Below are 25,804 nucleotides of genomic sequence, written 5' to 3' on the forward strand. Positions count from 1 at the left end.
TTGGGACAACTAAGTATTCACAGGTAAAGTTAGACCTCCCACCACCTCACACTGTATACAAAAATTAACTCAAATGGATCATAAACAATTTTGTAAGAGCTAAGGTATAAAGTTCTTGGAAGTAAACATAGCAGTAAATGTTGGTAACTTTGTGTTACACATTGGTTTCTAGATACAACATAAAAAGCACCAGCAACAAGAGAAAAACACATACTTTGGACTATATCCAAATGTAACACTGAGTTTCAAATGATACTACCAAGAAAATAAAATGACAACCCACAAATATTGAATAGAACATATCTGAAAATCACACCTGTGATTTTAACACATAAAAACTTCTAGGTAGACTAAAAAAGCTAAACAACAAAAAGAGAAATAACCCATTTTTAAAATGGACAAATAACTTAAAAACATTTCTCCAAACAAGTGATACAAATAGCTGATAAGGACATGAAAAGATGCTCAACATCATTAGTCGCTAGGACAATGCAAAGAAAATACGAATAAGATACCACTAGGATGGCTAAAATAAAAAAGGCAGATAATAACAAGTGTTGACAAGGATAAGGAGAATTGGAACCCTCATGCATTGCTCTAAGATTATAAAATGGTTTAACTGCTTTGGAAAACAATTTGACATTTGCTCAAAATGTTAAACAGAGAGCTGCCATATGACCCAGCAATCCCACTCCTAAGTATACACTAAGTATACATGAGAGCAGTGAGAATGAATGTCCACACAAAAACTTATACATTAGTATTGAAAAGCAGTGTTATTCATAATAGCCAAAATGTTGAAACTACCCAAACATCTATCGGCTAATGAATGGATAAATAAAATGTGGCATAGCCATAGATTAGAACACCACTCATCAATTGTAAGGAAGAAAGTACTGATAAATACTACAACACAGATGAATCTCAAAAACATGCTAAGTTAAAGAAGCCAGTCACAAAAGGCCACATATTATACAATCTCATTTATATGAAATATGCAGACTAAAAAGTATATTAGCAATTGTCACAGGCTGGGGAGGGAGCATGAGGAATAAAGAAATGACTGATAATGGGTATGGGGTTTATTTTTGAGGTAATAAAAATCTTCTAAAATCAGTAATACTGGTGGCATAACTGTAAATAAAATAAAGCCCACTGAATTATACATATTAATTATACTTATTATGGGTGAATTTTATGGTATGTAAATTATATCTCAATAAAGTTGTTATATAGAATAAATGAAAGACTGAACAAAGCACATAAGGGGAGAAGGAAGGAGATAAAAACACCTAGTTTTAAGAGCTAGAAAGCTGATGGGAGAGAGTGACTGACTTAGAAAGAGGAAGCAGAATCATAAAACAATAACAATGAGAACTGGTTCTATTATGACTCAGGACCATCAAAAGACAGAGGAACCCTCGACAGCAATCTGCAACTCCTAGAACTGGAGGTGAGAGCGGACATAAAAACAACAGGGACTGCCAGGGAGCTGTCTGAGGAGCAGTTAGACCCTGGATTCTCCTCCTCCCAAGCCCACAATACTGAGTGGGTACCCGCATGCACCCCAGCAAAATAATGGAAGTTTATTCAATGGATCAGAGAATATAGAGGATCCTTGGATCTAGGAATCAATGACCTTCTGCTGTTGGAATGATCACCATATAATAGACATACATACATTAAATGCCCAATGCCAAAATCTCTAAGCTCTTCTTGACTAGGTTCCCAGATTTCTGATTGCCTGATTGTTATGCCAGGCAGGAGATCAGAAAAACACTCTCTGAGGACCCTGACCAGTCCAAGAGAGATGACCTAAATATATCCACACAGGGATCCCTCCCAAAACTGTTTTTTCTACATCAACACAGTTAAGCTCAAATTCAAAAGCCTCTTCTACATGTTCAGAACTCCTACTGAGCTTTTAAAGAATGTCTTTCATTCTTAATCATAAGCACTCAACCCAAAATTGCCAGGTATTTAAGGATAACTTAACACATGAAAGATGGAGATCACAGTAAGCAGTTGAAAAAATCAGCCAGGATGAAACAGACTACATGGTGAGAAAGAAAGTTCACAGAGGATGCATCCTTGCAAGCACACAAACTCTTCTTGATATCTTCAAAGAGATAAGAAAAAGCATTGCAATCACACCCATGAATAGGATGCTGTAGGAAAAATAGCATTGTGACAACATAAACCTCATGTAAGTTACATATGTGAAGACAGAAATGAATTCTATAGACATGTTGGAAGATAAACAGAAAAAAACATTAAAAACCAGAGCTTAAAAACAAAGAAATTAGAACTAGGAGGGCACATTTGAGAAAATTAGAGGATATATTCATTAGTGCCAATATACAGATTACAGAATTTCCAGAAAGAGAAGAAAACAGCATTAAAAATTAACAAATAATTTAAATCTGAAGAGCATGAACTCATGATCACACTGGACCCTGAACACCCAGGCCAATGACAGAAATAGGACCACACACATCATAAAATTTCAGAATACTAGAAACAGTGAGAAAAATCTGTACACTTCAAAAGGGAGGGAGAAATAAAACAGCGTTCACTGTGGCTTTCGACTTCTCAGCAGCAGAAATTGGAAGCAAGAAGACCATGGAGCAAGGCCCCCTGAATCCTGAAGGAAATAAAGACATGACCGGGTGCTGAACCAACTTATTCATCAGTGGGAAAGCAGGAAAAAGACATTTCCGGATACACGTGATCTTTTAAAAAAGTGACCCCTCCGCACACTCCTTGAAAAGCTCCTGGAGATAGTCCTCCATCAAAGTGAAGGCATCAATCAAGACAGAGACGTATCAAAAAACAGGAGATCCAAAAAACACCCAATGCGAGGGAACCTCCACACTGATGATGGCAAGATACCCTAGAATTCCAACTGTGCACCGGGCATTAAGGGCCACTTCCTCTTTATGGAAAAGGTACACTGAGAGCTGAGCATTGTTTTCTGATTCGATATCCTTTTTATGTAAAGAAATCATTGGAGGATGAAGGGGAGTGTGTGTGTGTGGGGGGGGGGAGAGTGAGCGAGAGTACAAAGACCAAGGAGAGAGCCCCGTAAAAGACAGAACCTAACCTAAGAAAAAGGCAAAGGGAAATCCCCAAGGGTGACAGCTTCACAGCAGGCTGTGAAGTCGTCCTATCCAGAGGGGGAAAATGAATATCACCTAAGGGCAGATGCTAAGGGTAAACTGAAGTTATCAGATTTGCTAGCTTACCTGATATAAACATTTTCTTTGGTTAAGGAAAATATGTTCAGAAGGTATTGGATCACGTAGGAAGAGTAGGCAGAAAGGAAAATATAAAGAAAAAAATGCTTTGCCAGAAATATCTTGGTCCATATATTTTATTCAGTGTCAGTAGCTCCACGTAAACTTTCAGCTCCTTCTTCAGTACCCTTAATGGAATCTGTGGTTGATATAACACTTGATATTAATATTGAAAAATGATAATCTGATGGGCATAGAAATCTTGTCTTCCTTTAAATTCAAAGTACCTTTGCCATATCAACTCAGATCCACAGAAATCTATGATACTGGATTGTATTATCTTTGCAAAGTTTTATCTAAGAGATTTATGTAAGTCTCTGGACCGGGGTTTGGCTCTCTATGCAGACATTGATGGAGCAGCTTGGTCTTTGTGGTCTATTTTATCGTGGGTAGAAATGTAGCCCGTGAGAAATCTTTCTTGCTCTTATTCACCTACTGCACAAACACATTTGGAGCTTTCGGCAGGTGCCAGGCCCTCCTCTAGGTTACCAGAGTATGCACATCAAGATCTTTGGGTCTGCTAGGAGATCGTAATTTGTTCACTGTACAGTTTACAAAGAGCAAGCACTGGTTTTCAAAGCAGTCTTATTTCCCAGGAGGCAAGACCTACTATTACCTATTAATGCACTGGGAACAATAGTGATACAACAATGACAAAAACAAAACTGTCTGTAGAACAAGTCTACATAGTTTTCAGAGAAAGTCACTTAATGAAAACAGAATATCTGAAGTTCCTATCACATTCTATTTTATAAAATACATTTCAGATCTTCGTGGTTCATGCATGCGTCAGGCCCTGACCAAAGTTAAACCTGCGCGGATGCCATGCAGGTGGGCGAACTGCACATGCTGAAGGAAATCGACCATGTCAGATACCATCTCCGACGTGTGGGCACCAGCAGCAGACTACAGTTGGCAGCAGAAGAAACCAATCAAAATCTCAGCTGCTCTGGCTCTGAGCCCCTCTCTAACCTCCCTTCCCAGGAAGAAGGACCAGCCTCACCTCTGGCTTCAACTTTCCCAGGAAAGGCTAGGAGAGGGAAATGCCAACTCTCTTTGCAAGGTGAGAACAGTCAGAATAAGGTCAGTTACAGAGAGAAGAGTCGAAACAGTCAAAGCCTCTTCTAACACCAGTTTCCTTATTTGCTCAACTTACTTCCAGGGCCTTATGCTTATCATACAGAAAGCGGTTTGCTACACAGAACAAGAACTGGCAACTTCCTTCTAATAGATCCTGAAAAAGGAGATGGGAAGGTGTGATTTTCCCTTTGCTCTCCTCTAAGCCATTGATTTCATACTACCTGAGATGTTTGGCAAAACACAAATCTCTTAATTAGTGACCTAATTTCTTAATATGATATTCACCTTGAATGGTTTTATACTAGCCATTGGCCAGTAATTAAAGGGACCTAGGAAGGAGAGGGGGAAATGTGTGAGGCTATGTTGGGGCAAGAATACAGGATAAAATGCAAGTTAAAGAGCAAGTGAAATACATCCACTTTACCTCCCTTCCTTCTTTGGTGGCTTCTGGCAACTACTCTGGCCACACTGTCCCTTCCATTCATAATCATCTTTCCAAGCTCAAAAACAGAGCTGGACTTTCTAATCTCCCTCTAAAACAATCTCTTAAGCTAAAACAAAATAAATGGATCTTTTTTTCATATCTCAGACAAAGTGTCATTTGAAAAAACTCTGAAACACATCTCTTGTTAAACAAAAAAATAATTTTTAGAAGGGGCCTAAGAAAGCATGTGCCTATTTATTTTCCCACGTAGCACAGTGCGGTGGGGGTTTTGATGACGATGATGATGAAGCCTGAATTTAAATAAACTCAACCCCTGGTGAAATCATAAACGTTGGTTTGCTCCCTTTTTGTGGTGTGGACAATTTCAACAACACTAATATACTTTCAATTGAATATTCCCTTAGAAATATAGCCATTTTTTCTCTGCTGAACTGTAAATCCACTTCCACTGACATATTTATATTATGGCTATATCTTGACTATTCTAATATAACAGCATTAAGATTTTTGCTAGGGCAATAGAGGAGTCTTTGAGCAAGAATAAAGGCTCTGGGATGACAGATCCACGAATCCCAGCTCAGTCACTCAGCAGCTAGATCACCTTGATCTAATTCCTTAACCTCTCTGACCCCCAGCTCCCATCTGTAAAATGGGAGTAAAAGCCACTTACTCCTAGGGTTGTTTTGAGGATGAATTAAGAATGTAAAGTGCCTTTTGTGCCTGGCACCCAGATTTCTTAATACAGGTCTGTTCTTACTCCTTGACCCCATTCCGCATTTTGACACCTCTGTGGATGTGATGCCAGCCCCCAGGCAAGAGACGGCTCCGAAGATGTATACAAAGACTCCCTAAAGGATGTAACTATTTCGTTAGGGACGTATGTTTTGAACCAGCTAATTATCATCCGAGGGAAACTCGTGTTAAGGTAAGGTAAAGGCCTATCAAGACTTAGAGGGGCACCGAAAGAGTTTAGGACCTTGGAGGAGATAACAGAGGAGGTGAAACAGAACTGAGGCCTTGAAGGGTGGATGACTTTGGCCATGGAAAGGGACTCGGGAGTGGAGGCCATGGACAGGGGAGCGCTGTAGCTTTAGAGATGCAAAAGTGGGCCGTTTTGGGGGTGCTGAGCATCCCAATCTATGAAGAGTTCAGGCTGCAGGAGAGGAAGGGAGACTATCAGGATGGACTGAAGCCAGAATGGCAAAGACCTTGAATCTCCTTCAAACCTAAGGAGATTCACACTCATGTACAGACAGTTCAGAGAAATCATTTTTTAAGAAAAAATCACGAGCCAACACTACAAGCATCTTTGTGAGATAAAAACTCCCAAACAAGTGCAGGAGGTTTATCTATAGAACTTTGCCTGGAGCAACTGCCCCTTCCATTCGATGGTGGATAATACCAGGCTTCGTGCTATTGGAACATACACAGTCAATTAAGAGAAGTACTGATTGCCGGCTGCAAAATATCCCCACGGTGCCAAAATGTCTGTGGAGTGGGTGGGGAGGGGGAGGGAAGGTGTGATAATTAAAAGAATTGTTACTTGCGATGTCACGGGAGCCAATGTGTTAGCTCTGCATGCTGGGAAGCTAGAGTGCTCCCAGCTGCCACGGGGAGGGAGGGTGAGGTTTGATCCCTGGCACCACTCGTTGGGACAAGATGAATCACAAATGTGTTAATAGTGAGGTTCAATGTCATAATGTGCCAGATGGAGGTGGTTACATCTCTGATTGATTGCCTCCTGGCCAAGACAGGGGTTTTCCAGAAGGCGAATGTCTCCAAATTGGCATCGGAGCTCTAGGGATGAGCAGGTCTTTATTTCGGTCAACACGGACCTGACATTCTCGACTTTATGAAGTGTGGCTGCCCCCAAGACACGGCCAGCCAGAACCAGTGTGCGGGCGCGGAAGGATGTGATGAGGCTGTGACACGCGGAAGTAATAGTTTTGTGCTGGACAGAGCTCCCTGGGCTAAGTGCGGCTGCTAACGAATCTAAGGATACGCTGGAAATAAAGGGGTGGGGTGGGGGTGGGGAACAAATTAAATAACTATGGAAAGAAAAAGAAAGGAAGAGAAGGAGCAGGAAGAAAGTGCTTCCCAGCTTCAGACACCAAATCTCCACAGCAGATGAGCCCGGATGCCAGGCAGAGGCCACCAGACAGAACCACACAAAGGACAGAACATCGTGGGGTGGTGACCTTTCCACCTGTTCTCTTCACTCACCCGACAGCCACCACCCAGCCCTTTGTTGTGGTTGTCTTTTCTCCCCCCACGAGCAAGCTTCTAACCATACACAGCCAACTACAAGGGCAATAACTGTGGCGTCCTACTGGGAACCAAGGCAGCCTCTGTGCAGGCGCGGGGTCCTAATACAGGACAGTGAATAAAGCTTCATTACAGAACAATGGAGTTAGCTGCCAGAGCCTACAGATTTGAATAAACAACAAATAAGCAACATCTGCTCCAGCATATGTGTATGGTAAAAAAAAAAGTCACAAAATAAAAGAATTTGTAAATGCCAAAAGCAACCCTAAACTGCCAGCGCTACTGTGGAGTGAATTTTTAATTGCACATGCAAAGAGGCGGGCTGTGGGTATTAGTCTCACATATGTCTTGCTGCTGCCAACCTGGGAGTATAGATGAATTTAATTAAATAAGGATTATCCCTTCTCCCCAGTACAATTACTTATTTATAACAATGATAAAATTGCCTAATAAAAAAATTGTAATATTTCAAAACAAGCCTAGAAAATGCCCTGGTTTCTGTGTAAGTTGTTCAGGGCTATTTGAGTTTGAGTGTCTCTTTGCCTACTGCCAAGGAAGAAAAAAGACAAACAAACAACAACCCTTGTCATAAAGCCTGCCGCAGTGAAACAGCCAGAGACGGCATTATGGAGAAATATAAAGAAGGCACAGAGCAGCATGGGAATTGGCTTTTGTGGGGCGTGCAGAAAATGAAGCAATTGGACTCAAATTGAGGCCAGGCGACTGAGCCAAGAGACAGGGCCCCTGAGGCCTGGGCTCCCCCAGCGACCTGGTCCTAATCCGTCTCCTGAACAGGCAGGCAAGAGAGATCAGCTCCTTTCACTCTGGCCATCCCTCTTCCCTGTGTGCTAATTCCCTGAGAACAATAACAAGACCCAAAGTAAACAAAAAGGAGAGGAGCACTCAGGCCCCTCTTCCCAGTGCCCACAGAGTCCATTTCTGCCTCTGAGTGAGCAGCCCATGCCAACAGGGAGGCGGGTGGTAATGGTTCAAGGATGAAACCAGAGACAGCAAAGTCAATTCATGCATACAGGAGGTCACCACAGAAATCAGTGTCTTCTGAGTCTCGTGACCTAAGTCCATTTCATCTTTGAGCAATTGTGTTGCTTTAATAGTTCTGTGCATTAGAGGTTAGGGCGAGAACTACAAACTGACGACCTGGGGTATCCTCTCCAGGTCAGTGCAGAAGGCACGTGGAAACAGAAGACTGGCTCTGAGGTTTGCAGTGGTGGGCAGTTACACCGTCACTCGACCTCGGTTTCCTCATCTGTGCAATCGGAATGATAAGGATAGCAGCCACCTCCAAGGAAGGAGTCCTGAATTACTGAGCGTGAAGAGCCTGGAGCTGCAGCTGGCACAGGGAAGCACCCTAACACTGCCAAGATTTTAAAGGGATGCTTTGGCAAGGCACTCACATCTGTACGGGCGCTCTTTCTGGGATGTTAGAAGCTTTCAAGTCATCTTTGGCTTTTTTTTTCATGACACTTACCACAATTGTTAGTCAATAATTAATTGGTTCCTCCTAATATTAACAAGCTCCTGGAGACCTGAGTGTTTCATGTTTGTATCACCAGCACCTAGAACAGGTTCTTATATCAATTTGTGTAAGTGCCCATTAAATAGTTCTTGAATGAATGAATGCAGTATGGAAGAACTGGATTTGGATTCAAAACATCCTGGCTGCCCTTTGTCAGCTACATAAACTTAGGCAAGTCACTTAATTTGTTGATGTCTTAGTTCTAAAAAGGAAAAAAAATAGTGTGGAGATTACATTAAGTAATGTGATGGCAACTGCTTGGCAACCCTGCTAAAATGCTTACCTATGTGAACTGTCGATTAACTATCACCTGCTCCCTGATAATAATTGTAATTGATTGGAATATACAGTTAAATAACAGACTCCAGGTATATTTAGCAAAACCAGCTTTTTGAGAGATGTTGCTTAAACAGTGTGCAACACCGAAGCAAATAAAGCGCACATTACTCAGGGCAAAATGCAACACCCGCAAACAAAGCACCACTTCCTCAGTTTGAAAGGAATAATCGGATACATTCCTGATTTACAAATGTTGAAATCCATGCCAGTAAACTCTCTGAACATATCCTATACTATGTATTAAGATCATCATTATACGCTTCCCATCATGCACTGCTGCAAAGATAAATCACCTTTGGTCAGTCAGAATGGGAACTCTTCTGGCTAAGACAAGAGAAGCCCAGATGGCAACATGACCAGTGTGGGGGGCAGCAAGGAAGTATGGGGTTCTCCACTGGGTCAGGCACCATGCTAGGCCTGGGGATGGCCTAGCTAAATAAGACACGATTCCTGCCCTCAAGCAGGACACCATTCAGCATAAGAGAACGAAGAATTACTGTTCTGCCAGATGAGCCCTGTAGAAATGTCATTTGCCAAGCATAGCAATAGCATGAGGAGGACCAGAACAGAGAGACTGTGGAATCTGTCCACCAAAGAAAGGAGAATGGGACATTTTTTTATGTTCTTCTAAATTAGTATACCGGTCCCTTAGAAATAACACAGAAAGGAGGCGGGGAGAGAGAGAACATGCACTCTCTCTCCCCATGGGCAAGAGCAGTGATGAGGAAGCACACCACCAGGAGAAGGGATATAAAAGGTTTGTCTTCAAAGTTACCTTTCCCAAATCTGCGTTGGATCAAAAATCCTGTTAGCAAAGCCTTAATAATTTAGCTCTCACCAAATCTCCAAATACACTCAAGCAGTAAAAATGAACATTTAGGATTATCTTTGTCAAATGATTGTTCTGTTGGACAAGTCAGAAAACAGAGAGAAGCAAAAGAAGGAAAAACCAGCGGCAATTCTATTGACTAGAAATCGCCCTTGTGGACACTGTGACCTTTCCCTCTGTCCATCCATCCAGCTTTCTTTCTTTTTTTGTTTTTGTGGCAGGTGAAGGTTAGACACTTGTTTTAAAAATTTAAATTTGTACAATATAAAAACTAAAAAGAAGAAAGAAAAAAATCCTACTTGAAGCTCATCACCATGAGATGGTCACCAAACTATTAACTGTAGTTCCTCTCATGGGCAATTTTATGTTATACAGATTACATATGCACTTTTGTATCTAAGTGAGTTATTTTTCTGCTTTATTTTATGCCTTGTTTTTCTCTCTTAACTTTGAGTCTTTACCTAGTGTGGCACAAAATAGCAGTTGTGTTCTCATTTTAAATGACCACATGATATTCCACTTTATGTAGCATTATTTAAATACTCCTCTATATTGGCAATTTTGACTAGTTCTTATTGTTCACACCTCTTTACAATCACCATAGGATTACTTTCTAAATAAAGGGTACACACAGGTCAGAAGGTTAGCACACATGGAAGCTTCCTGATACACAGTGCTACACCACCCTCAGAAAGCAATGTGTATCCTCCCAAACATTAGATTATATCATTCTTAAACTTCCATCAACTTAGTAACTTGCTCAACTATTTTAGTATAATTTAAATTTGTATTTCTTAACTTACTACTGAGATTAATAATTGCTCTATGTGAATTATTCTATTGAAGAAAATTCCTACTTACACCTTTGTTTTTTTCTTAAGTTTTCTCACATTGGGCGATGGTTTCCATAACCACTCACCAACTCCATTAAAATGCAACATTGTCCCTTACTTACTTAAGTTTTGTAAAAACCCTCCCAAAATTAACCAGGATCCTTAATATTTTCCCTTCCATCTTTTTGTGCTTTTACTTTGTATATTTATTTTATTGTTTTTATGATTATTTCTTGAGTCAGATATTTATTTTGTTTTTTCCCTTGTTTGATAATGAAAGCAATTAATACTATGAATTTGCCTCAGATTACTTTTTCTGTTCCAATTCTCCAATTTTAAATAAAATATTATCATTCAAGTGATTCTCATTTATTGTTTTCACTTAGCACTTTCTGCACTTGGAGAACTCAGTCCTTGGGTTTGGTATTTCATTTTATTTGTTTGGAGTAGGAGAGCGTTGCCTATATTTTTATTATTGAATTTAAATATTACTGCATTTAAATCTGTAACAAAGTGATCTATACATTACGTGTAAGAGTGTGAGTGTGTAAGAAAAAAATAATCTTTGCATTTACAAATTGTTAAATATTTAATGAACACTGGCAAAGAATACTTATTTCAATATTTTTCTATTAAGTGCATAATATCAATTGTGATATTAATATCTTTTTATCACCTTTTATTATTTCCTGTTTGACCTGGAGAAGAGGAGAGGAATATTAAAGTCTCTCCATTTGGGGGAAGATGGGCCGGGATGAAGGATGAGTCAGTGTAGACATCTAAGGCACAGCAAAACGACTAGAGGCAATAGCACTGCATCAAATACTGGAAATCTGCGAGAGAGATTTCGGGTTCACTCATCATGTACACAAAAAAGGTCACTATGTGAAGAGATGATACGTTAATTAGCTTCACTATAGTAATTATTTCTGTGTATATGTACATCAAATCATCATTTGTATACCTTAAATATGTATCAGTTTCATTAAAGTTTTTTTAAGAATTAAAAATACCACAAGCACAAATGTTTGGACTGGTTGTTATGGGGAATGGGGCAATAAATTAACAATGACAAAACCTCCCATTTTTATTATGTTAATTTCCTATAGTATTGCCAGAATTTTTTGCTAAATGGTGTTATGAAAATAACATATGCACATGGTAATAGAAGAAAAGTAAAAGATGCTAATTAATTTAAAACATGTTAGTTTCCTTCTGTTAAGGTATAGCCATTAACGCTTCTTCATTTCGTCTTCCAGAGCATTCATGCACACTTTCCCCCTCAGCAGAAATGGATACTCTCTTTTAACTCTAAGAGATATCTGCACAGAATCTTTGCACGTAAATTTCTCCCCTCATTTAACAACTGTATATTTCGGAGACCTTTCCACATCAATACACAAAAATGCCTTGTTTTTTCAAAATGATGTCTATATTAATTTTCATATCCTTTCCTCTACCCTTTCTTCAGACTTTCCATCTACCACTTCTCAATCGCAGCATTTCTGACTTCAAAGTGTCCAGTTTGATATTTCCAATTTGTTCTATGACCAGAATGAAGTCTCCTGCTTGTCTATTTGTTGATTCTCAAAACGAAACCAATTAATAACATATACATGGTTATGGCCGTGTGCATACAACTCACTGCAGGGTCCGCAGTTTCCTCAGATGGATTTCCTTCTCTTTATGTCCACTGCCAACAAATGGTATTAGGTACCATTAATGTTAAGACTCTCAATGTTTATGTACCACTAGGGAAAAAAAACTTCTGCGAACAAAACACTGACCTGTCATCAACTGCATCTTTTTTATGCTCACCTGAGGACATTTTTTTCATGCCGCAACTGGGAATTCAACCTGCAACCCGTGCCCTGAGTCAAGAGCACGACCTTTTGGTGCATAGGACGATGCCCCAATCACAGAGCCACACCAGCCAGGGCCTTCTGTATCTGGTCATCTTCTAACTTATGAAATTTGGTGGTCAACTCTTCTCTTGCCATCTTGACCTGTTCTTGAGAAGGTGTCAACCTGGAGTCACAGTCCATTCCATAGTCTGTATTACTATCCTTATGCCTGGGCTGGGTGCCTTCCGAGGGCACTGGGGTCCTTCATCCTTCGAAGTTGCATGTGCCACGTTTAAGGGAGTAGACTCTGGTGCTAGATGGCCTGAATTTGAAACTGGGAACTACTGTTTACCATCTCTGAGACTATGGAAAGTATTGAACCTCCCTGTGCTTCAGTTAGTCATCTAATAATTAGGGATAACAATAGTGCCCACCTCCAATGTTATTTTGAGGGTTAAGTGATGTAATGCACATGAAGCACGTAAAATAGGGCCTGTCACTCTGGGGCTGCTTCTGTTAAGTATAATAAATTGGTGCTGCAGGTGGTCAGTCTCCTTGAGGCCTCTTACTTCTATGGCTTAAAAGTTAGCACCCCCATTCCTCCTCCAAATGCTGCAATGGGAGCACAGGTGGGCATTCAAGTTTGCTAATAAAATAGCATCTTCAATCTTTTCTGTCTTGCTGCAGTGTGTCTCTGCTTAATGTACACCACCAGCTGAAAGATTCAAGACTTGTGGAACTGGATCCTACAGTTTCCTCAGGAAAGCTGCACATACAGGTTTGTAACACATCAGCTTTGTATCGATATTAATCTTTTTTAGAACCTCAGTCAAACCTAACATGAAGAATCTAACCATAGCCACCTGTTACATCTATGTAATATTTTTTTGATCTATCTTCCTTGACATTTCCTTGTTATATTCGTTTCTTTTTCCACTCAGTTCTTCAGTAACTTCTCACATGTTTCCTACCTTCATAATCCTGTTATTCTTCTGCAGTATTTGACCTGTCATTTACTGTCATCATTGTATTTTTTAAATTATATTTTAATTTCCCTTTTAGCATTTTAGTATACTTGTGTAATATTTTTAGTGGTTGCTTTGTATCCTTACTATTTCACAATCTGCTTAAATTTAATATTGTGCCACTTAACGGAATAACGTCACCTTACAATTGTGTTGGTCCATCAGGCAACCTCCCCATACTCTGTGCTGTAACGGTCACAGGCGTTACACTGACATACGGTGAAAACACCACAATTCACTGTCTGCATCTAGTCCGAAGAACTCCCTTTAGCATTGTTTGCAGTGCAGGTATGCTGATGATGGTATCTTGCTTTCTTTTACCTTGGAATGTCTTTATTTTATGTTTACTCTTAAAGGGTACCTTTGCTGCATGTAGACTCTGGTTCACTGTCTTCTGGTCTCTGTTGTTTTTAGAGAAACGTCTTTGTCACTCAAATCTTTATTCCCTGGTATGCAGTATGTCATTTTTCTGCATCTGCTTTGAGTATTTGCTCTCTATCTTTGACACTTTTCAATTTGATCATAATATCATTCAAGTGTAGTTTTCTGTGTATTTGTCCTACTTGGATTTACTAGGCTTCTTAAATATGTAAATGTAAATCTTCAAGTGAATTAGGAAAACTTTCCACCATTATTTCTTCACATTTTTTCCTGCTCAATTCTTTCTATCCCTCTCTTTTCTGACTACAGTTGCATGTATATTTGACCTTCTGATATTGTCTCAGTGGTCCCTGGACTCAGATAATTTTTAAATATATGTAACTAACAGTTAACTTTAACTCTTCTTAGAGCTGTTCAAGGCTGTTCACTAGAGTGCCTACATGCGGCATCCACATATAGTGTGGGCTTTTTTGTTTTGTTTTGTTTTGTTTTGTTTTTTACAACAGAAAGGCTGAGTTCCCAGAGAGAATATTCCAAGACCAGGTATCTCAAGACCCAGGAAGCCGCCAGGTAGGTTGAAGACTACGTTCTGGAAGTAGCATGGAATCACTTGTGCCATGTCCTCCTATTGGTCAAAACAGTTCACATGCCTTCATCTTTTGAATGAAGTCACTTTTTTAAACTTTGAGTCAAAAATTTACTCATATATACATGAGTTAAAAACTCATTCATATATATATATATATATATATATATATATATATATATATAGTTAGGTAATACATTCCTATAGATAGCAAAGTAATAATTTTCCCCTTTCTCCATTAATTGAGCTAGTTTTACTTATTTTTTCCCCTCAGTCCTATTTTTTTGTTGTTGTTGGGTTAACAACACTGTTTGTGAAAGTAATGAACTCACATTTGTTTTAACTGTAATTCAGATTTTCTCCATTGGGCTAATCTTCACCCATATTGCTTTACTCTCTAAATTTGAGATTAAATGTAGATTAGTGCTTTTGCCTAACTTCCCAAATCATGTTTTGGAATAATTGGGATGACTTGCATGATACCAACAGACCTCTTAATTGCATGGATTAATCCACTCACCTCTTTGTTGAGCTGCCCCAACAAAGGCAGCTCTTATTGGCAGGGGGCCTTCAGCTTCATTGAGGGCATTCAATTAGATGGAAAACCGATGCTTATTTTTATCTTATAAACCCCAATGCAGGTTATGTGGTAATTACCTTGGAGAGCTGGATAACAGTTTATGTAATCAGAAGGACCCTGTAATTACTAAGGCATTATTTCTAAATAGCATTTAGCAAAATGAGGCCCACACATGCACTTTGTAATAAAAAAGATGTGTTTGACACCACATTAAATTAAATTAAAATTAGCATATTTTCTTCCAGAAAATACACTAGCTTCATCTGCTTTATTTTGCTTCACTAATCCCTGTCTACTTTTAGCTCTGCTATAGGATGATGGAAATGCTGAATCACAATGATGGCTGAACGAGGGCATAAGAACCAGGAGTGGAGACAGACTCTCTTCTCTGTTGTCTAGGACAATACGAGATCATTCTAAGAGATTATCTGGGAAACTATATCTAGGTCTCTTGCTTCCCCTGAGCATTTCATATGAAGGTCATACAATCACTGAATTTAGGATATGTATTGGCAGAGAAAAAATGAACTGTACTTAACTCTTTGTAACAGGTAGGGGAAAAAAAGCCCAAAACTGAAGTCCAATTACATGGTATGACTTGCACAACATCAAGCAGTTGGCAGTAGAACTAGGAAAGTATTCACCCAGTTAATGCCAGTCCTGTGTGAAACCCATGCTGCTGTCCTGGCCAGCTCATACAGAGTTAATGGTAGAAACACCAGACTAAATTAGCACCACTCATATTAAACACTTCCATGGTATTTTGAAATTGGCACATACATTTGCATTGCTAGTAAGTTTTTAATAGTAGTAGATAGAAAATGCAGTTGCAGTAGATAGTAGTAGTAACAGGTATGGCATTGCCTGGCAATATTTTCAATTCTGCATCTTAAGAAAGTGGAGTGGCAGTTACTTACATTCTGTTTCTGAAAGACCACTGAGGAAACTGCACACCTGGATGCATTCTTACCTACAGTTCCTGACGTCAGGTTGGGAGGATCACCACTCTCCTCTTCAAAGCTCTGGACCTGAGACACCAAAATGCATCCATCTTGTCAGTAATGCTTTCATAATAAATACACTCCATTTAATCAGTCAACACATAATGAGTATCTACTGGCTACTCCTACAAGGATTAAATATGACTTCTGAACTCCAACAGCTTACAGTCTGCTGAAGTCAGAGTGTGTACAAGGCACTGGACACAAGGACTCAGAGAACTACAGGCGCTCAGGAGGAGCAGAGGGGAAGACCACTTCTGGTGGGAGGGACTGAGGCCCGCCTGAAACATGGGGCAAATGAACTAAACTTAAATAACATTATTACTTCTATGATTATGGATCCCCCCCAATAGCTTTACCTATATTTGGGGAAAGCAAATTATTTCCCATATTTAATTTTGGCTCTCTAAGGAATTTATTTATGACTTGGTAAATTTATAGAGAGCAGCTCAGAAAATTCATGACTGAGTTGCTACATAAAGCTTAGACAGCTCAAAGGAAATCTGATTTTCAAATTGATAAAGAATTTAGTCTTAAAATTCTTTTAATAAATTGATAAATACTACTCTAATAATGAGAATAAAATTATTGTTCAAAAAATATTTCTTTAAAAATAATAATATTGCTTACTATAGAACCATAACAAATACAGACAGAACATGTATGAAAAGAGTTGCTATTAATATTTTAGAGTGTGTCTGTGCAGGGTTCTTCTTATAACCCATTTATTCTGGATATAGTTACATAGTCAATTTTTTCACTCAAAATTTGAAGGAGAAATTTTTTTCTGACATCAATTTTTTGGAAAACACCATATTTCATGACTGCACAATAAGCCATATTTAAAGGTGCATTCATTTACTTAATGATTTTCCTAATGTTGGAATGTTTTCTAAATTTTGCAATTAGAAATAACACTGAGATGAATCTGTTTCCACATTCATATTATTATTTAGGACTGATGTCTGAATATTGGAATCTGAGTCAGGGAGTATTAACTTAAACACTGTGGTTTAAGTTAATAAATATCTGAATATTGGAATCTGAGTCAGGGAGTATTGACTTAAACACTGTGGTGCATTTGACCCAAAATGACCTTTAAACCCAGTAATAAAGAGGGGACCTTGAGATACCTCAAGAAGATACCTCAAGGAGAGGACCAAGAGATATCTCAGCAATGTAAGAAATATTTATTTCTCCTTTTAATTGTTTATTTCTTTTCCTCAAAAGGAGCTACTTTATACTTGTAGTTAATTAAACATACTTCTACTTCAAGTATAACCAGAAAATTATTTTGCTGCGGCCTTATCATGGAGAAAAATCCACTTAATGCAATGTGAAGTATATACATATATGTCTATTGAGCAAAGAACAAAAGCCAAAAAAGTCTCAGTAATTTAAAATGGAAACCAGGTGTATTCCTGGTTATTCTGCCAGAGCCAAACTTAGTAAGTTATAAAGAAATTTTAAGTAAAGAAATAGAACTTTTGAAACATTTCCCATTGAGTGAAGATGACTAGTAGTATTGTTTAACAATATGGGTAACACTCTTACATACGAGTCCTCGAGCAGGACCCCTGCGTGCAAGTGAGAAGGTTTCGGGTGCTTTCCTGCAGATATACAGAAGCCCCCCACCTTATGTCTATAATTGCAGAAGTTTTATAAAAATTAAATTCTCTTAATATATTTGGGAATTAGAAAAGAAAGACTCAGTTTTGGTAAGTAAAATTAAATACAAAACATATTGATATTTACATTAAAAATCCACATGCAATTTTGATGGGCCCATGATTTTTGAGAAGCCAAATGTATTGTATTGCCACGATCAGCTTTTAGCAGGACTTGCGGGAACATACCATACACTGATCTAAAGGCCAGACCTAGCTAATCATAGTTGAAATTCTGATTGGTTTATTTTTTAAATGACATGAAAGTCTGTTTATTTCACATGTACTTTTCATTTCCTATAACTGTATCTTTAAATTTGTCATCGAAAAATGACTGTTACATCTGGAACTTGCTCCTATTTCAGATGCAAACTACCCAAGCTTCATTTACTTATCCAATGATATTGTGTGAAACAAATATTTCCCCACAGCCTGTATGATAGGGAGGTAATATTTTAAATATACTTTTTAGAAAAACAAAATTCAAGTAGTGAGTTTCTTTTCTATTGTTTTGAGGGCTCTGTCTGCCTTACGTTGTATATACACCCGCTCTCACACACAAATTTGGGCACATGTTAAAGAAACACCATAAACACAGTTAACCACGAAGCTCAACAGAATATTCTATTTTCCATGGAAGCTACCCAAAGAATAAATTGATATTATCAACTAGTTTTAATTTACTCATTCCTACTGTATTTACTGTATACCTACTACGTGCCAAAATCCATGTGAGTTTGCTTTCTTTCATTTCGGTGTCTGAGTTTTCTTCTTCCCCACCCCTACACACACAGCTTTTCCTCGACTACCATTTAAGAATATTTAAGAGCGTACCATACACGGACTGACATTTTTTCCCTAGTTCTTTATGCTGAATATATTTCTCTTGCCCTTTACGCTTACATGTAGATGGCATCCAATCAAAGTTGTCATCCTCTGAGTCAGTCTAGTTTGAAGCAGAAGAAGTGTAGTAAGGGTAAAAGAGGCTTGCCAAAGGGCTGGAGTGTGGTGAAATTTCTTGTTTGGTAGATAATAGAGCGACTGACTAATGAATTGCAGATTTTCTTGATATTCTTTATAGTGATTTAACTATTAACTTGGAAATTAAATAATCTTTGCAAGATTGAACTAAAAATACTCTTTTTTAGTGCCATCTGTTTATCTTTGAATCAGGGCACTTGACCAAAAGTCTGCTTTTTCTTCATTTATAATTTTTGTTCATTTTTAGGCTACTGTCTTAAATTCAGATTAAGGTTTTAAGGTTCTTAAAATAATTTTTGGTACAAACATAGGTATATATAAGCATATATGCATAGACATTAAGATATTAATAACTACATATTTTGAAGTGATTTTTATACCTTTGTGGGATGTGCAGGGCTACTAATAGGCATATTCAGCTAAATCATATTCTTCTTTGCAGGGGTGTCCAACCTCGTCCATGAGCCACATATGCCCAGGATGGCTATGGAAGTGGCCCAACATAAAATCATAAATTTACTGAAAACATTACGAGATTTTTTTTGGTGTGATTTTGTGTCACAATGTATTTAGTGTGTGGCCCAAGACAACTGTTCTTCTTCCAGTGTGGCCCAGACAATGTGGTTAAGGCTTCCTTCTTACAAATTCTTTGATCAACTCAGTTTCCTGGTTGATGAAGAACTCTTTCCATGCTCCCCAGACATCCCAAACATCCCAAACATTATGAAAAAGTTCATCAGGAGCCCTGTCACTGTCTCTGCCCTGCTCTTGGTTCCTGTGCCCCTCCTCGCCACTACACTGTGGTCCCCTGCAGGGCAGAGTCTCTGCCCCCGAGCCTATCAGAATGCCACTCAGGAGAGGGCTCAAAGGAGACATGGCCAGATCCCACCCATGGGATTTACATATAAATACTCTGCCCCACTTCTGAGTAATTTAACATGAAAAAAGAGCAAAACTTGCTCTTCTGCACTTTCTTTGTAATTATATCAAAGAATAGAAAAGAAAACCTTAGGGTACTATTGGTGGGAATGTGGTCTGTGCAGCCGCTGTGGAAAACAGTATGGAATTTCCTCAGAGACCTAAAGATGGAACTACTGCCTTTTGACCCAGCAATTCCACTGCTGGGATTATACCCTAAGAATCCAAAAGAACCTATGCACCCCTGTGTTTGTAGCAGCATAATTTACAATAGCCAAGTACTGGAAACAATCAAAGTGCCCATCAGCAAATGAGCAGATCAAAAAACTGTGGTACGTTTACACAATGAAATACTAAGCAGTAGAAAGGAGCTCCTACCCTTTGCTACAGCATGGATGGAACTGGAGAGCATTATGCTAAGTGAAATAAGCCAGGCAGTGAAAGACACATACCATATGATGTCACCTTTACCTGGAACCTAATCAACAAAACAAACAAGCAAGCAAAAGAGAACCAGAGACATTGAAATAAAGAACTGAGCCCTGGGTGGTGTAGCTCAGTGGATTGGGCACAGGTCTGCAAACCAAAGGGTCACCAGTTTGATGCCCAGTCAGGGCACATGCCTGGACTGCAGGCCAAGTCCCGAGTTGGGGGCACATGAGATGCAACCACACACTGATGTTTTTCTCTCTTTCTCTTTCCCTTCCCCTCTCTCTAAAAATAAATAAATAAAATATATAAAAAAATAACTGACAGTAACCAGAGAGGAGGTGGGAGGAGATATGGGAGGGGAAAGGGAGGAGGGTTATCACAGGGGAGGATCATCAAGGAACATGTATAAAGGACACATGGACAAAGCCAAAGGTGGCAGGAGCGAGGGTGAGAGGTAAGGATGGCTGGGGTTTGGGGGGAAATGAAGACAACTGTACCTGAACAACAAGAAAAAAAGCAATGAGAAATGAGTGAAAAATGTGTACCCATATTTTTTAAAAACACTGAGAAGCACAGGTGGGGGTGTCATCCAAAGAACGGTGTGCATGAGAATGAATGGATGAAGGTGTGGGTAGAAAAGCAGAGATGTGTGAAATGGGGGTCAAGCTATGGGTATCAGTAACCGCCGAAGTGAAGAAACACAATAAGGGTCCCATAAAAATAAAAACCAAACCCACCCTACTTCTCTGCCTTAGGCCCTACATTAGTCATCATGGGGAAGTATTTCCAAGACAGATCCCCTTGATGACAAAACCTAGTCCCCTAGGAGCCAGTGGGGGTGATGCCATTGACAACACACACACAGTCTCTTCCGCAGCAAGCTCTCACTGCCTAGGCTGTGAGAGTGCAGAGGAGGAATTGCACTGAGCCGGGAGAGGTTGAACTGACCCTCAAGGAAGGTGAAACATGGAAAGTCAGAGAAGGGAAAAGCACCCTGAGATGCATAATAAATCAGCGAGCACCAGCAAAGGCTGGTTTCACACTCACTTAGTTCCAAATGAAGCAAATACAATGAATGACCTTAAGCATCCTAGACTAGGCAGGAGTTTGGAACAATAAGACATCCTGCCAAGGGGATGACCGATGAAGAGGTTGAAGGAGGACAGAAAATGTCATGACTCCTTCCTTTGGCAACTGAGCACAGTGGAGCAGCACTGACCTCCTCCATTTCGAAGGATTCTGGCGCTCTGTCCACACTGGAGAAGCTCCTGAGCTTGTTGGTCCAGTTCTCTTTCAGCATCCTGTCCTTGACTGATCCCTCAGACATGCAGGAAGGGGGAGCCTGCCTGTCTAACATGAGTGTGGAAGGCCACCACTTTTTCAGAAGAGCTTGCGGGTGATGACAAGGTGTCAAGTCATCAGAGGCTTGGAGAGACCAATGCTCGGCCAAAGGAGGCAAATGGCTGTGGTCTCGGCTGTCTGTCACGGCTGGTAACTGTGCTCCATGGTCCCCCTGTTGTGCAGAGGGCATGGAAAATTCTTCCCAGTTCTTCAGTGACATTGACACTTTGGAACTACAGTCTCCCCTGGCTTTCTGCTTGGAGGCTCTCCTGAGAAGTTCACCCACTCTTCTTTGATGTTCTTTGGCTCCACCCATGGAGGTTATTTGCACGCTTTCCTCCCCATCCCTGTCTTCAGCTTTGTTTTGCAGAGTGTTAACCTCATTCAGCAAAGATGAGAAGGCATTGGCCACATGATCCAGGATTTCCAGCTGTCGGAAACGGCCTGAACAATATAAGAAACACATAATTTTTAGAATGGGTCTTTTTAGAGAAATTGCATTAAGGTAGTCAATACTGAAAAGTTTGGTTGACACACGTGGTTTTCAAGATGGGAAGGATTTTAAGTTCCTGAAACTATTTTTCTCCACATGCTACTAATTATTATGAAGGTGATTCCCTTATATAAGGAGACATGCCTGTATCATGGGGAAAGTGAGTATCTTTTTACATTTAGTTGTACATGCATAACTAGATAGATTCATACATGCTGATAGTTAATTGTGTGCAGATCCATAAAACTGACAGGCAAGGATATATTTTGAGTTTAATCTTGTGAATTAAACTAAATGTCAAAAAATGAACCCAGCTCTTTCATGCAAAGTGAACTTGAGTTTCTTCCACCACTTTTGGCAGAAGACATCATCACTCTCACCTCCATTCTCTCCATCTATCATCATCTGAGAGTGTGGGAAAACCATGGCAGACAGAGTCAGGAGGCCTGGACCCAAATTCCAGGTCCACCAATCACTGCAAGTGTGACCGCAAAGTAACTAAATTAGTAGGTGTGTGCTGCTTTGCCCTGTGCCACACAGTAAGTGGTCAGTTTCTTCATGCATAGAATGGGGGCAATAATACCTGTCTTCATCTCTCGAATCTGTTGTTAAAAGCACAATGTTATAGAAATAACAGTTGTTAAAATTATAAATGTGCAAGACACTGGAAGAAAATAGGCTGTCCTCAGTCTTTTAAGAAAAGGCAGTCATTCGTGTGAAAACCCATTTGCTTTTCCAGACAAACCAGCTTCTGAACTTGTAAATCTTTAGGGATGATCTGGCCTCAATTATTTAGGCAATACGCAAGTACCGACCTAATTCGTGTACGGGAGAGATCTAATGCAACAAGGGCTGATTTCAGGACACATTACCCCTTTGAAAAAGTGGTGAGAAATACTTTTGGTGTTTTGGTACCATCAGATACCACAAACCAATGGTAATGGAAACAGAACACTCTGTTTTTAGGAGGACACCTTCTGTGAACCCTGTGAGGCGTGTGGGGTGGCCCAGCTCAGCAGTGACGAAGGCCATGAGGCTGGGTGAGGATGCTGTTCAGTTGTGCCAGAAATCACGGCAAGGCTATTGACTCTTCTGTGACCACATCTTGGTGCCCGTTTCCTTCACCTGAAAGGGGAAGGTATTGACTATTCCTTCTTCTACTCTGAAAACTGGGAGGGGCTTCTCCTAAAGGACTGCAACATTCCTTCAAGGCCTGGAGGAAATCTCTTGTTCTGAATGTTTTCAGAAGCATTCTAACTACATTTCACCCTTAAATTCAGCTTTAGTTGAAACTAAATCTCTTTTGTGAGCCCAAGGGGACAACTGAATCCTAATTCCACTTTTATGATTGTACTAACATCCATCCTATAGCAGATTTTTATACTTCGACTAAGACAAAAACCTATCCATTTAATTGGTTCAGTCGATTCAGAGAGTGCAGTAACATGATGTGTTGGACGACTAGGTTTTGCTTGTTTTGCCTTTGGGCAGGGCTGGAGCAAGGAACCAATTGATTCTCATCCCAAGTGTGAACATTTTGTATTGACTTTGAATGACATGTACTTTTCTCTTCTGTCTTTATTAGTCCTCATTTTACATTTGACCTTCCCAGCTTTCTTGAATCCAAAGTGTAGCTACCAGTAAAAGTCGAATGAGAGTAGTTACACGGCACTGTTAACCAAGTGTTAAGTGGTGGGAATAAGAGTGAGTGGGCCATCCTTGGACCGGGGGCCAATCCCTGGTCCCTCTGTGACCCACATGTCAATTTATCTATAAAACGTTGACTTTACAGATTGGCTCAAATACTCCTCAGATATTGGTAAGTGTTACTGCCCCCCCCTCCAAATAAAGACTGAAGAACTGGGCATCTCTTTGTGATTTGGAGGAGAAGACAATAATGAATGATATTAATTTCTTCTAAAAGGTAAAAAAAAACAACACCTAAAACCAAAACATTACACTGCAACACCTTCAGGTTTACATACTCTTTTGAAAATCTGATTGCTGAGATTTTTGAGATCAAATTCTCCCAGATGAAGACAACTCCTTAGATGAGGAAAAAACAGAAACTTAAAAGAATAATCTAAGAGATTTTTTTTGAGGGAAACACTTTATCTCATGTTCCTTTCAGAGAATTTATTTATTTAACAGAACTTATTTCAAAAGCAGAATTTTGGCATTTTCCTTAGTCCCAAATTCTACAAAACCCATCCCAAGGAGATGTTCTTCATCACTCCTCTGAGAGGGGTGTTGGATTTAAATGCTTTGGAAAACGCTGCCTCTGAGCCTGAGAATGCACCACAACATGTTAACCAAATCCCGCAATAAAGAAACCTGTTTAAATGCCAGGCATCTCTCCCCCAAAGTATTTAGGCACAGGACACATACCCCCAGAACATCCTTAGGAATGTTCTAGAAAAGAGCATTCCACTAACTACCAGTTAGAGAAAAAGAGCAGGCCTGACAATAACCATGGAGATTTGACAGGTTAACAACCATCACTTAGAACTCATGGTGGACTGAGTAGTATTCTCAGCCTCATAGATGAGGACACTGAGGTGTCACCCACTGACTCGTGAGAAGCCTTGGCAGATCCTGGTGTCCTGCCTCCTGGATAAGTGGCTATCGTATACATTAGTGCTGTTAAGCAGTATTGCCAATCTTCTTCCTTCTGGGCATATGGTGGGATTGCTCCTTCTCACCCTTCTGGAGTTAAGTGTGGCCATGTGACGTACTTGGGACAATGAAATGTGAGCAGACCTGGTATGTGCATATTCTGAGCAGAGGATATAAGAATCAAGTACAGCTCTCCATTTCTACCTTTTCTCTGTCATTGCAACCAGGGATGTTCCCCGTGGTAGGGCCAAGTTCATGAATAAAGACAACATGGAACACATCTCCCTTCCCCCAACACAAGCAGCAGCCTGCAGTGGACATGTTGAGTGGTCAATATATAAACTATTCTAAGCCACAACAGAGGGGCCGGTTGCCACTGCATGTATCTCCCAGCCCATCCCTCCTCATCCTACGGCTCATCGCATTGCTCACGGTGCAACGACTGGTCTTATTCCATCTCCAACAGGACACTGGGGTGTTTTTCAGGGACAACAGAAGAAAACAGCATTTGGCCAAAGCATGCATAGAGGAGAGAACTGTAACTTCAATAACACCCAGAACCGATGTCTCTCCATCCCAGGGAACCAAAGGGCTGGGACATAACTGGAAACTGAATGCCAGAATCCTCTCAGAAACGAACGGCCTATTGTCTAGGAAGGTCGGGTGCTGAAGCCCTTTGCCATAGCTTACCGTGAATGGCCAAGTCCCAAAGCCCCCTAGCTGAAACTTGCCCTCCCAGTGCTTTTGCGTGCCAGCATTCTCCCCTCAACCCCTTCAGCCTCTCTTCAAACCCTGGATCAGAGGACAGATTTGAGCTCTGCCTCTTGTCTCCTTGCTGATTGGTCTCACAATAAAGTTATTTCTTTTTTTAAAGCCAGTGCCATACTATTGGCTTCTATTGGGCAGCCAGCCCTGGCTTGGTAACAATTGCCACTGCTAAGATTTGGAAGCCATGTGGTCCTCACTTACCATACAAGTTAGGGTTCTCAATGTCCATGCGCTGCCTCTGAGCTTCAAGGAAAACACGGACGTTGATTCCTCTGGCCGCGGAGGCACAACCCAGGAATCTGGCTGGGATCTGTGTGCAGATGTCTGGCTCGTCAGCACCAAACCCCAGATCCAAGAGAATCTCCACCGGATCTTTTTCCCAGAATTCCAGCCATTCAGGAATGCTGCAATAAAAGACAGAAATATCTTTATACAGTAACAGTTCACTTACCAACAGCCATTTTTTCCCCAGTCACTTCAACACCCCAGTCTGCTAGAAATTGAGAGAGAGAGAAATCTGAACAGACAGATGGTGCATTTCCTAGAG

The 25,804-nt window shown here is 40.1% G+C and overlaps 1 protein-coding gene across 4 annotated transcripts in view; it reads right to left on the reverse strand.

The window, feature by feature from the left end:
- The window catches only part of ITPRID1 (ITPR interacting domain containing 1), an 86,054-nt gene that overhangs the window by 24,372 nt on the left and 35,878 nt on the right, over positions 1-25,804 (reverse strand). For all 4 annotated transcript variants that reach the window (XM_037041190.1, XM_037041192.1, XM_037041191.1 and 1 more), the window contains 3 exons: positions 25,459-25,661; positions 21,259-21,824; positions 16,011-16,068 (listed from right to left, as the gene is read on the reverse strand). In XM_037041190.1, the coding sequence (XP_036897085.1) occupies positions 16,011-16,068; positions 21,259-21,824; positions 25,459-25,661 (827 nt within the window). The remainder of the gene's footprint in view (positions 1-16,010; positions 16,069-21,258; positions 21,825-25,458; positions 25,662-25,804) is intronic.

Source organism: Sturnira hondurensis, unplaced genomic scaffold (assembly GCF_014824575.4).
Source record: "Sturnira hondurensis isolate 20B ecotype Veracruz unplaced genomic scaffold, ASM1482457v3 Scaffold0002840, whole genome shotgun sequence".
In the NCBI taxonomy this organism is placed as follows: domain Eukaryota; kingdom Metazoa; phylum Chordata; class Mammalia; order Chiroptera; family Phyllostomidae; genus Sturnira; species Sturnira hondurensis.